Source organism: Rhinoraja longicauda, chromosome 1 (genome assembly GCF_053455715.1).
Source record: "Rhinoraja longicauda isolate Sanriku21f chromosome 1, sRhiLon1.1, whole genome shotgun sequence".
NCBI lineage: Eukaryota > Metazoa > Chordata > Chondrichthyes > Rajiformes > Arhynchobatidae > Rhinoraja > Rhinoraja longicauda.
Genome location: NC_135953.1, coordinates 67157515 through 67170056, shown reverse-complemented (window position 1 = coordinate 67170056; position 12542 = coordinate 67157515). Strand labels below are relative to the sequence as shown.

General features: G+C 42.4%; 1 protein-coding gene across 12 annotated transcripts in view; it reads left to right on the top strand.

Moving 5' to 3' along the window:
• Positions 1-12542, top strand: part of LOC144593565 (LIM and calponin homology domains-containing protein 1-like) — a 304848-nt gene that overhangs the window by 233086 nt on the left and 59220 nt on the right. For all 12 annotated transcript variants that reach the window (XM_078399328.1, XM_078399362.1, XM_078399356.1 and 9 more), the window contains one exon: positions 11799-11925. In XM_078399328.1, the coding sequence (XP_078255454.1) occupies positions 11799-11925 (127 nt within the window). The remainder of the gene's footprint in view (positions 1-11798; positions 11926-12542) is intronic.

Genomic DNA, 12542 nt, shown 5'->3' with positions numbered 1-12542 from the left:
GTGACATCTGGGCACCGTCTGGCCCAGCAAAACTACTCCTGTTAAACGTTATGGAAACCATAACATCTGCACGCAGTGATGACCACGTACACCCACGTGAGCCGCCCTTGTGTCCATGTAGTTTTCGAAATGAAGGTGCAAAAGCTGCGTCCAGCGGTAAAGTAAATCCGAATAGCGGAATTGGTGCCGACTGCGCTGAACTCTGTGTGCAGGAAGGGACTGCAGATGTTGGTGTAAACCGAAGACGGGTACCAATGCTGGAGTAACTCAGCGGGACAGGCAGCATCTCTGGAGAGAAGGAGTGGGTGACCTTTCGGCTCTGAAGACGGGTCTCGACCGAAACTTCACCCATTCCCTTTCTCCAGAGATGCTGCCTGTCCCGCTGAGTTACTCCAGCATTTTGTGTCTATCTGCGCTGAAATCCGTGTTCATCTGGAAGGCTGCGATGTAGTCGGTCTGAAAATTAGTTCATGAATGGCCCAGTTCATTGCATCTTTGTAAGCAGATCAAACGGGAGGGAGGGGGAAGGGGGGATGGAGAATTAAACGGGCGGGTGGCCAGAAACTTAGAGTAATGCACGGGTCTGAAGAGAGATGCCTTGCAACTATCACCCATTCTGGTGTCACCTAGAGCAGCGAAGAAGGCATTCGTGAATGCAGAATGCAATGCTGTACTAGTAGTGCAAACTACAGTTGCTGTTTTGCCGAAGGAGAATGTTTGGGACCCAGGACAGAGGAGAGGGAGTAACGGGCCTGTCCCACTTTAGGCGATTTTAAGACGACTGCCGGCGACTAGGCTGTCGCTGACAGTTCGCCGGGTGTCGCGGGCATGATCGTGAGGAGTCTTCCAAGAATCGTAGTGGATCTCGGCGCGTCGCTGAGAAATCATCCGGAGTGAAATTTCTCGGCGACAGCTGGCTTGTCGCCAGGTATCGTTGCTTATTGCGGGCGCTGTCACATGCTGTCCCCGGGTTTGATAGGTTCTCTTAGATGCATTTAGAAGCACATTATATTAAAATAAGTAAAGTCATTTCAAAATACCATAAAATGCTTGTGTTTAACCAATTTATTTACCGTCAGGACATTTGACAGGTAGATCAGGAGATAAAATTGGCGTGTCACAAATGTAATGCTACGGTGGTTATGGGAGATTTCAACATGCAGGTAGACTGGGAAAATGGACCCCAGGAAAGAGAGTTTGTAGAGTGCCTTCGAGATGGATTCTTAGAACAGCTTGCACTGGAGCCTACCAGGGAGAAGGCAATTCTGGATTTAGTGTTGTGTAATGATCCTGATCTGATAAGGGGACTAGAGGTAAAAGAGCCATTAGGAGGCAGTGATCACAACATGATAAGTTTTACTCTGCAAATGGAAAGGCAGAAGGGAAAATCGGAAGTGTCAGTATTACAGTATAGCAAAGGGGATTACAGAGGCATGAGGCAGGAGCTGGCCAAAATTGACTGGAAGGAGGCCCTAGCAGGGAAGACTGTGGAACAGCAATGGCAGGTATTCCTGGGAATAATGCAGAGGTTGCAGGATCAATTTATCCCAAAGAGGCGGAGAGACTCTAAGGGGAGTAAGAGACACCTGTGGCTGACAAGGGAAGTCAAGGACAGCATAAAAATTAAGGAGAGGAAGTATAACATAGCAAAGAGAAGTGGGAAGACAGAGGATTGGGACTCTTTTAAAGAGCAATAAAAGTTAACTAAAAAGGCAATACGGGGAGAAAAGATGAGGTACGAGGGTAAACTAGCCAATAATATAAAGGAGGATAGCAAAAGTTTTTTTAGGTACGTGAAGAGGAAAAAAATAGTCAAGGCAAATGTGGGTCCCTTGAAGACAGAAGCTGGGGAATTTATTATGGGGAACAAAGAAATGGCAGACGAGTTAAACCGTTACTTTGGATCTGTCTTTACTGAGGAAGATACACACAATCTCCCAAATGTTCTAGGGGCCGGAGAACCTAGGGTGATGGAGGAACTGAAGGAAATCCACATTAGGCAGGAAATGGTTTTGGGTAGACTGATGGGACTGAAGGCTGATAAATCCCCAGGGCCTGATGGTCTGCATCCCAGGGTACTTAAGGAGGTGGCTCTAGAAATAGTGGAAGCATTGGAGATCATTTTTCAATGTTCTATAGATTCAGGATCAGTTCCTGTGGATTGGAGGATAGCAAATGTTATCCCACTTTTTAAGAAAGGAGGGAGAGAGAAAACGGGTAATTATAGACCAGTTAGTCTGACATCAGTGGTGGGGAAGATGCTGAGCATTTGGATAGCAGTAACAGGATCATTCCGAGTCAGCATGGATTTATGAAGGGGAAATCATGCTTGACAAATCTACTGGAATTTTTTGAGGATGTAACTAGGAAAATTGACAGGGGAGAGTCAGTGGATGTGGTGTACCTCGACTTTCAGAAAGCCTTCGACAAGGTCCCACATACGAGATTAGTGGGCAAAATTAGAGCACATGGTATTGGGGGTAGGGTACTGACATGGATAGAAAATTGGTTGACAGACAGAAAGCAAAGAGTGGGGATAAATGGGTCCCTTTCGGAATGGCAGGCAGTGACCAGTGGGGTACCGCAAGGTTCGGTGCTGGGACCCCAGCTATTTACGATATACATTAATGACTTGGATGAAGGGATTAAAAGTACCATTAGCAAATTTGCAGATGATACTAAGCTGGGGGGTAGTGTGAATTGTGTGGAAGATGCAATAAGGCTGCAGGGTGACTTGGACAGGTTGTGTGAGTGGGCGGATACATGGCAGATGCAGTTTAATGTAGATAAGTGTGAGGTTATTCACTTTGGAAGTAAGAATAGAAAGACAGATTATTATCTGAATGGTGTCAAGTTAGGAAGAGGGGATGTTCAACGAGATCTGGGTGTCCTAGTGCATCAGTCACTGAAAGGAAGCATGCAGGTACAGCAGGCAGTGAAGAAAGCCAATGGAATGTTGGCCTTCATAACAAGAGGAGTTGAGTATAGGAGCAAAGAGGTCCTTCTACAGTTGTACCGGGCCCTGGTGAGACCGCACCAGGAGTACTGTGTGCAGTTTTGGTCTCCAAATTTGAGGAAGGATATTCTTGCTATTGAGGGCGTGCAGCGTAGATTCACTAGGTTAATTCCCGGAATGGCGGGACTGTCGTATGTTGAAAGGCTGGAGCAATTAGGCTTGTATACACTGGAATTTAGAAGGATGAGGGGGGATCTTATTGAAACATAAGATAATTGGGGGATTGGACACATTAGAGGCAGGAAAAATGTTCCCAATGTTGGGGGAGTCCAGAACAAGGGGCCACAGTTTAAGAATAAGGGGTAGGCCATTTAGAACGGAGATGAGGAAGAACTTTTTCAGTCAGAGAGTGGTGAAGGTGTGGAATTCTCTGCCTCAGAAGGCAATGGAGGCCAGTTCGTTGGATGCTTTCAAGAGAGCTGGATAGAGCTCTTAAGGATAGCGGAGTGAGGGGGTATGGGGAGAAGGCAGGAACGGGGTACTGATTGAGAGTGATCAGCCATGATCGCATTGAATGGCGGTGCTGGCTCGAAGGGCTGAATGGCCTACTCCTGCACCTATTGTCTATTGTCTATTGGAGGCGACAGTTTGACGGTCAGGTAAGCGTGGGAATTTTGCGATGTTTATGGCCATCAGCCAGTACATTTAAAGTGGGCTCCTATCCCAGATATGCAACCCAGAAACCAGATATGCATCTCCCATACATTTTCAAAGAATCCCCACACACTTTTCACAAAAATCCACTCAACCACTTTTAAAATTATTATTTTTAATACAGCTATTAGTAAACTGGAAGTAAATCCAGTTTATGCCTTGTTACAATAAAGCTTGGTTTTTAAGTAACCCATACAAGATGTTATAGTTCAAAACTCTCAAGTACTTACCGACCTGTCAGTGATTTCAGCGAAAATTAGGACGCCGGAGAAGCATTGATAGCGTGGGAATTTCACAATGTTTCTGAAGACGGTGTAATCTCGACCTGACTCGGCATTGTCGTGGTCATTGTCGTCGGGTAAAAGAAAAGTTTGGCGATCTGCTACCACTTTGACAGTCGCCGGCAGTCGCCTTAAAATCGCCTAAAGTGGGACAGGCCCTTAAGTAAAATTGATGAATGGGAAAGGCATCTTATAGGAAGTATATCTTGGGATGTGGGTGAAGTGCCACTGGCCTTTCAATTGACACTTTGAACTGTAATAAGATTTAAGAGTGATGCTGGAAAATCTGTCCTAGTATTGGGAAGTCGTTTTGTCGAGATAATCAAAAACTGTACGTGCGTCTGTCTGCAAGTACTGTAACTCATTGTTGCTGAATGCCATGCATTATCCAGTCAAATAAATAATTTTACTTCAGTTTTAGCTCAAAGAAAATTTGATGGAAACAGTCAAATAAAGAAATAGAAATTATGATGTGGATGTTATGAAAATGTTGTTTAAAATTTTGATGACCTAAAATCAAAGCAAATGAAATACATGGTCCCATGACAGCACCTGCATATTTTGCTGTAAGCAAGGACACATTGGGTTTCAACTACAAATGAAAGTACGTTTGTGGAAATTGATGAGGGGCTTGATGAAGTGGCCATAGTATTTAGTGCAGGAGAAAATCTTAAATTGCCAGTGGTATTGGAGGAAGTTGTATAAAACATGTGTAGATTGGAAGATCCATTGAGAACAATCAGGCTTACACTTTATAAAATCATCTTATTGTCAAGACTAGCTTCCTGTAATGATGATCTACAGATATTGTGAATTTATGTTTTGAAGATTTAACCAATTAAAATTACAAAATTTCAAGAAAAAGAGTGACTGTGGAAATCAGAAAGAGAGTTCAATGAGGTTCAAATAATAAGCTTTTTTTTAAATTGTGTTATTTACACTTTTTAGTTCATTATTGTCTTCCCAAGGAAAGCAAGTCAGTGAAGAACGAAAATGAATGAGATTGTGGATGATCAGGAATAGTAGACTTATGAAAATACCTGTCAGCTTTCAGGGCTGTTGAGGTTATATTAGCTTTAGGTATCCCATGTTTCAGTGCTTGGACTATTTAAAATATGACTGACAAAGTAAAGCCTATGATTCAGTAAAACTTACCATATAACAATTACAGCACGGAAACAGGCCCGTTCGGCCCTACCAGTCCACGCCGACCACTTTCTCTAACCTCGTCTCATCTACCTGCTCTCAGACCATAACCCTGCAATCCCCTCCCATCCATATACCTATCCAATTTACTCTTAAATAATAAAATCGAGCCTGCCTCCACCACTTCCACCGGAAGCTCATTCCATACAGCCACCACCCTCTGAGTAAAGAAGTTACCCCTCATGTTACCCCTAAACTTTTGTCCCTTAATTCTGAAGTTATGTCCCCTTGTTGGAATCTTCCCCACACTCAAAGGGAAAAGCCTACCAACGTCAACTCTGTCCGTCCCTCTTAAAATTTAAAAAACCTCTATCAAGTCCCCCCTCAACCTTCTACACTCCAAAGAATAAAGACCCAACCTGTTCAACCTCTATCTGTAGCTTAAGTGCTGAAACCCAGGCAACATTCTAGTAAATCTGCTCTGTACCCTCTCCATTTTGTCGACATCCTTCCTATAATTTGGCGACCAGAACTGCACACCATACTCCAGATTCGGCCTCACCAATGCCCTGTACAATTTTAACATTACATCCCAACTTCTATATTCGATGCTCTGATTTATAAAGGCAAGCATACCAAACGCCTTCTTCACCACCCTATCCACATGAGATTCCACCTTCAGGGAACAATGCACAGTTATTCCCAGATCCCTCTGTTCCACTGCATTCCTCAATTCCCTACCATTTACCCTGTACGTCCTATTTTGATTTGTCCTACCAAAATGCAGCACCTCACACTTATCAGCATTAAACTCCATCTGCCATCTTTCAGCCCACCCTTCCAAAAGGCCCAAGTCTCTCTGTAGACTTTGAAACTCTACTTCATTATTAACTACACCACCTATCTTAGTATCATCTGCATACTTACTAATCCAATTTGCCACACCATCATCCAGATCATTAATGTAAATGACAAACAACAGTGGACCCAACACAGATCCTTGGGGTACTCCACTAGACACTGGCCTCCAACCTGACATACAGTTGTCAACCATTACTTCCATGTGGAACATTGTCAAATGCCTTACTGAAGTCCATATAGACAACATCTACAGCCTTGCCCTTATCAATTTCCCTGGTAACCTCTTCAAAAAATTCAAGAAGATTAGTCAAACATGACCTTCCAGGCACAAATCCATGTTGACTGTTTCTAATCAGGCCTTGTTTATCCATGTGATTATATATATTGTCCCCAAGTATCTTTTCCATTAATTTTCCCACCACAGACGTCAAACTAACGGGTCTATAATTGCTAGGTTTACTTTTAGAACCTTTTTTAAACAAAGGCACAACATGCGCAATGCGCCAATCTTCCGGCACCACCCCCGTTTCTAATGACGTTTGAAATATTTCCGTCATAGCCCCTGCTATTTCTGCACTAACTTCCCTCAATGTCCTAGGGAATATCCTATCAGGACCTGGAGACTTATCCACTTTTATATTTTTCAAAAGTGTCTGTACCTCCTCTTCTTTGATCCTCATAATTTCCATCACTACTCTACTTGTTTCACTTACCTCACATAATTCAATATCCTTCTCCTCGGTGAATACCGAAGAAAAGAAATTGTTTAATATCTCCCCCATTTCTTCCGGCTCAGCACATAGCTGTCCACTCTGACTCTCTAATGGACCAATTTTATCCCTCGCTATCCTTTTGCTTTTGACATATCTGTAGAACCCCTTGGGGTTTACTTTTACATTACTTGCCAAAGCAACCTCATATCTTTTTTTCGCTTTTCTAATTTCCTTCTTATAATAATAATAATAATAATAATAATAATATTCATTTATTGTCATTGCAACGAGTACAACGAAATTAAAAAATAGCCAATCCTGACGGTGCGTACAAACATATATGCAATAAATGCAAAAACAAATAAATACATAAATACAATTAAATACAATTATGTTAAGTACAAAGATTTTTTAGTGTTGCCTAGTGCAAAGGTAGTGTTCAGTTCTCGTATGGCCCTGGGGTAAAAACTGTTCTTAAGTCTGTTTGTTCGGGATTTTATCGACCTGAAACGTCGACCAGAGGGCAGATGAACAAACAGACGGTGGCCGGGGTGGGATGGATCTTTTATTATTTTGCCTGCTCTACTGAGGCAGCGTAGGCTGAACAGGTGCTCCAGGGAGGGCAGTGAGCAGCCGATGATTTTCTGGGCCGTCGTGATGACCCTCTGAAGGGCCTTCCTGTCCTTTTCTGAGCAGCTGGCATACCATGTGGTTATACAGTATGCCAGCACACTCTCGATGGAGCAGCGATAGAAGGACAACATGAGCTTCTCCTGCAGGTTGGTTTTCCTGAGGATCCTCAGGAAGTGGAGTCTCTGCTGTGCCTTCTTTACTGTGGTGATGGTGTTGGTAGACCAGGTGAGATCCTCTGCGATGTGCGTACCCAGGAACCTGAAAGCTGGTACCCTTTCCACACAGACCCCATTGATGTAGAGTGGGTCGTAATCTCCACTGGTTTTCCTAAAGTCAATTATAAGTTCCTTTGTTTTGGAGGAGTTCAGGACCAGATTGTTCACTGAACACCATGCTGCCAGCCTTTGGATTTCATCCCTATAGGCTGTCTCATCTCCTTCTGAGATGAGTCCAACCACAGTCGTGTCATCCGCAAACTTGATGATGGTGTTGGTGGGATGGGTGGGGGCGCAGTCGTGAGTGTAGAGGGAGTAAAGGATGGGGCTCAACACACAGCCCTGTGGTGAGCCGGTGCTCAGTGTAATGGTGGAGGAGAGGTGAGGGCCTATTTTGACTGTCTGGGGGCGGTTGGTCAGAAAGTCCTTGATCCATTTGCAGATGGTTTGGGAAAATCCAAGGTCGGAAAGTTTGGTGACCAGTCTGCTCGGGATGACCGTGTTAAAGGCAGAGCTGAAGTCGAGGAAGAGCATCCTCACATAGCTCCCCTGGTGTTCAAGGTGGGTCAGTGCAGTGTGAAGAGCAGTGTCGATGGCATCCCCTAAGATTCCTTTTACATTCTTTATATTCCTCAAGAACCTCATTTACTCCCTGCCGCTTATATTTATTGTATATCTCCCTCTTTTTCCGAACAAAGTGTCCAATTTCCCTGGAAAACCACGGCTCTTTCAAATTATTATTCTTTCCTTTCCACCGAATAGGGACTTAAAGACTCTGTACTCTCAAAATTTCACCTTTAAATATCCTCCATTTCTCTATTATATCCTTTCCATAAAACAAAATGTCCCATTTCACTCCTTTTAAATCCTTTCTCATCTCCTCAAAATTAGCCTTTCTCCAATCCAAAATCTCAACCCTTGGTCCAGATTTGACCTTCTCCATAATTATATTGAAACTAATGGCATTGATCACTAGACCCAAAGTGCTCCTCAACACATACCTCCGTCACCTGACCCGTCTCATTTCCTAACAGGAGGTCCAACACTGCCCCTTCTCTGGTAGATACCTCTACGTATTGCTGCAAAAAACTATCCTGCACACATTTTACAAACTCCAAACCATCCAGCCCTTTAACAGAATGTGATTCCCAGTCTATGTACGGAAAATTGAAATCACCCACAATCACTACTCTGTGCTTACTACTAATATCTGCTATCTCCTTACATATTTGCTCTTCCAATTCTCGTTCCCTATTTGGCGGTCTATAATACACCCCTATAAGTGTTGCTAAGCCTTTCTCATTTCTGAGTTCCACCCAAACAGCCTCCCTAATCGAGCCTTCTAGTCTATCCTGCCAAAGCACTGCTGTGATATCCTCCCTGACAAGCAATGCAACACCCCCACCTCTTGCCCCTCCGATTCTATCACATCTGAAACAATGAAATCCTGGAATATTTAATTGACAATCGCAACCCTCCTGCAACCATGTTTCACTGATCGCCACAACATCATACTTCCAGATGTCAATCCAGGCTCTAAGCTCATCCACCTTTCTTACAATGCTCCTAGCATTAAAATATACACATTTAAGGGACCCATCATTTCTTATTCTCAGTTTATTTCTTTTCACTTCTTTCTCTCCTACATATTGGGTCTGAGTGTTTCCCTTTTCTGCCTCCTGCCTCACACACTGCCTATTAGCTATCTGTGTTTGAGTCCCTCCCCCCAGTGGGAGGGACTCAGTAAGCATAATATCTGTTTTAGGAAAGTTACTAGAGAAGATTCGGAGGGATAAGCTATACATGCACATGGAAAGATGGTTTGATTAGGGATTATCAGCATTGTTTTATGCATGGGAGACTATCTCATGAATTTGATTGTGTTTGTTTTTGAAGAACTAACCAAGAAGATTGATAAGGGTAGTCGATATGGACTTCAGCAATGTCTTTGGTAGATTCCACTTGATAGGCTGCTCTGGAAGGTTAGGGCGTATGGGATCCTGAGAGGGCGATTTATCTGTCTGGGAAATGTCTAGTCCCCAGAGAACTCTACCTGTGGGACTGACCATCTGAGGGAACTGGACCTGAAGCTGAATAAAGTCGGGATCATCCAGGAGACTAAGGTGTTCCTAGATAGGAGTTATAATGAGATGGTCACACTTGAAGTACAGGCAGAAAGTATAAGAAGTGTAAGAAAATAACTGCAGATGCTGGTACAAATCGAAGGTATTTATTCACAAAATGCTGGAGTAACTCAGCAGGTCAGGCAGCATCTCAGGAGAGAAGGAATGGGTGACGTTTCGGGTCGAGACCCTTCTTCAGTAGATGGGTAACTACCAGGAAAGGCAGACACAAAATGCTGGAGTAGCGGGATAAGCAGCATCTCTGGAGAGAATAAATGGGTGTCGTTTTGGGTCGAGTCCCTTCTTCAGACAGAGTCAGGGGAGAGGGAGACGAGATATGGAAGGTTAAGATGTGAAAGCAGATGGTGATCATGGAAATGTACAATGGTTCATTGTTTATTCCTTGGAGTGCAAGAGGCTGAGAGTGATCTTATAATATCATGAGGGCAATAAATACCGTGAATGCACAGAATCTTTTATTACTAGGAGAATCAAGATCAAGAGAACATATGTTTAGGTGAGAGGGGAAATATTTAATAGGAACCTGAGGGGCAGATTTTTCACATAGCAGGTGGTGGATATGTGGAACAAGCTGCATATGAGGTAGTTGAAATGGGTACAATAACAACATTTAAAATACATGTTGACGGGTACATGGAAAGGAAAGGTTTGAAGGGATATAAGCCAAACCTGGGGAAATGAGGCATCTTGGTCAGCATGGATGATTTGGACCGAAGGGCCTGTTTTTATGCTCTATGACTGCATAACAACTGCACAATTTGTAATGTATGTTGACTCTCATATTTCACACAGCTGCTTCACTTTAACATAAATTAAATGAATATTAATCAGTGAATTTCTGACAATCTCATTCTTGCCACTTATGCAAATACATTTGCCATACTATTGCTTTCACATTGTGTGAATACAAATTATAATTACTATCACTTGTCTGATGTATGGCGTGCATGCTATGTACCTCTGAGCACTTGAAAGGATAATGCTTCCTTAGTTACTCCATATGTCGTGTGCAGCAGGTTTCATTCAGGTTGGAAGTTGTTGCTGATTCTGTGTTGGCTCGCTTGATAGCTGTGTTCTGTTAAACATTGCACAGGTTTTGTGGATTGCATGAAAATAAACGTGTCTCTTGGGTACCCATTGACACTTTTTGGCTTTTTTTGTTGTTGTTTCACATTTTACTATATTGCTTGGCTTGCAACATTTAATTTCCTTTTAACAGATTCAGCACAAAAAGTTATGGTTGATCAATTCCCTTTGTTGTTTTAACCTTACTGAATGAATTGAGGCCAAACCAACTTGCAGTTTTCCAGTTGGACATCTCCTCCCAGATCATAAATCACACCACATAATGGGAAGAATGCTTTGAGTATTAAAATATTACCCATCTGTTTTTAACTGAAAACATCAGAGAAGTCAGGTCAGGGATAAATTTATACGGCTGGTTTGCGGATTGTTCCTTTGATTCGGATATAATTCCTTTCCAGGAGCATCCCTCAAGATAGTCCAAGTTCTGAATGGGAACCCATGCCACAATTTCACATTTTTCACCATAAAATACTTCAGTTGTAATAATAAATTCTGAATTGCAAGAATGTAAACTTTGTAGCTTAATTGTAATTTTATATGCAACAACCTCCCAGTTTTGCATCTTGGGAACGTGAATTGAAAACGTTCTAACTTCAGGACTGAATGTGCAGTTTGGCTCAGTACTCAAGTAATGGTTTACATAATCCCAAACGATGTGTCGTGGTCTTTGAGGAATGTTTCCTGATTGCAGCAACTCTTGACATTTTTAAATGGCTATTTCCGATTAGTCTTGTGAACTAAAGATTTATAGATCCAAATAAATTGTTTAAGAAATCTACTTGGATTTAAACCCTGGAATGTTACTAAAGATTGTCAAATAGAGACAGTGAACCTGTCATTCTGATGGATGGTTCTGGAAGTAGAAGTGCGGCTTTACACATTAAATCGTCCCCATGGGTGAAATGAATATTACTCTTGAGAATAAGCTGAATATAATTTTACTTAATTAATTCTGGCACCCCCTTGTGGAAGATGAATGTACAGTAATTATTACACACTAATTGTGAAAAGTAAATACAATTTTGCACTTTCTTTAAATTGCTCTGCAGGAGCGTCAGTATGAATGACATGAGAACAGAAGATGATGGTCCAACACAGCCCCATAGTAAAGCACGCCATGAGGAAGTACACAAAGTTCACCGTCAACTGCGTGAAGACCAGGACAAATGGCAAGATGTAAGCTCGAAAAGAAACCCTTTGCCATGATGTGAAGGGTCACCCATTTCTGTCCTGCTGAGTTACTTCAACATTTTGTGTCTATCCTTTGCCATGATACCCCATCTGCATCTACCATCACCTGCTAAAGCTGTTATCTCCTATCCTACACCTTAGTGCTGGTTACCATTCAGCTGGCATCAAAATGCAGCTTGCAAAGACAGGAGCAGGAGCTGCTGAACCCCATCATAATTATCCTCATCCTTTGAAAGTTATCGACGCGACTTATCAGTGTATTGGCATATAGTTAAAAATAAAGTCTTAAAGTACTACCCGCTTGATTTGTAGGTCACTGGTGAACTCGGGAGGGACATTGTTGGCAGCATATTCTTGCCCTTGATGTTTTGTGCATTGCTTGCTGAATTCATTGAGAACTACGCTGAAATTTTAAGTGGGTTATTATCTCTGCCAAATTAGTGGGGAAAAGCCATTTCAAAGGAACATGTTACCATTTGTACAATGGTTCAATGGTACTTTATTGTTGCATGTACTGAGGTACAGTTAAATTCATTTTTGTATACAGTTCAATACAAGTATTGCTATACATAAGCACTTCTATACAGTACAAGTGTATAGAA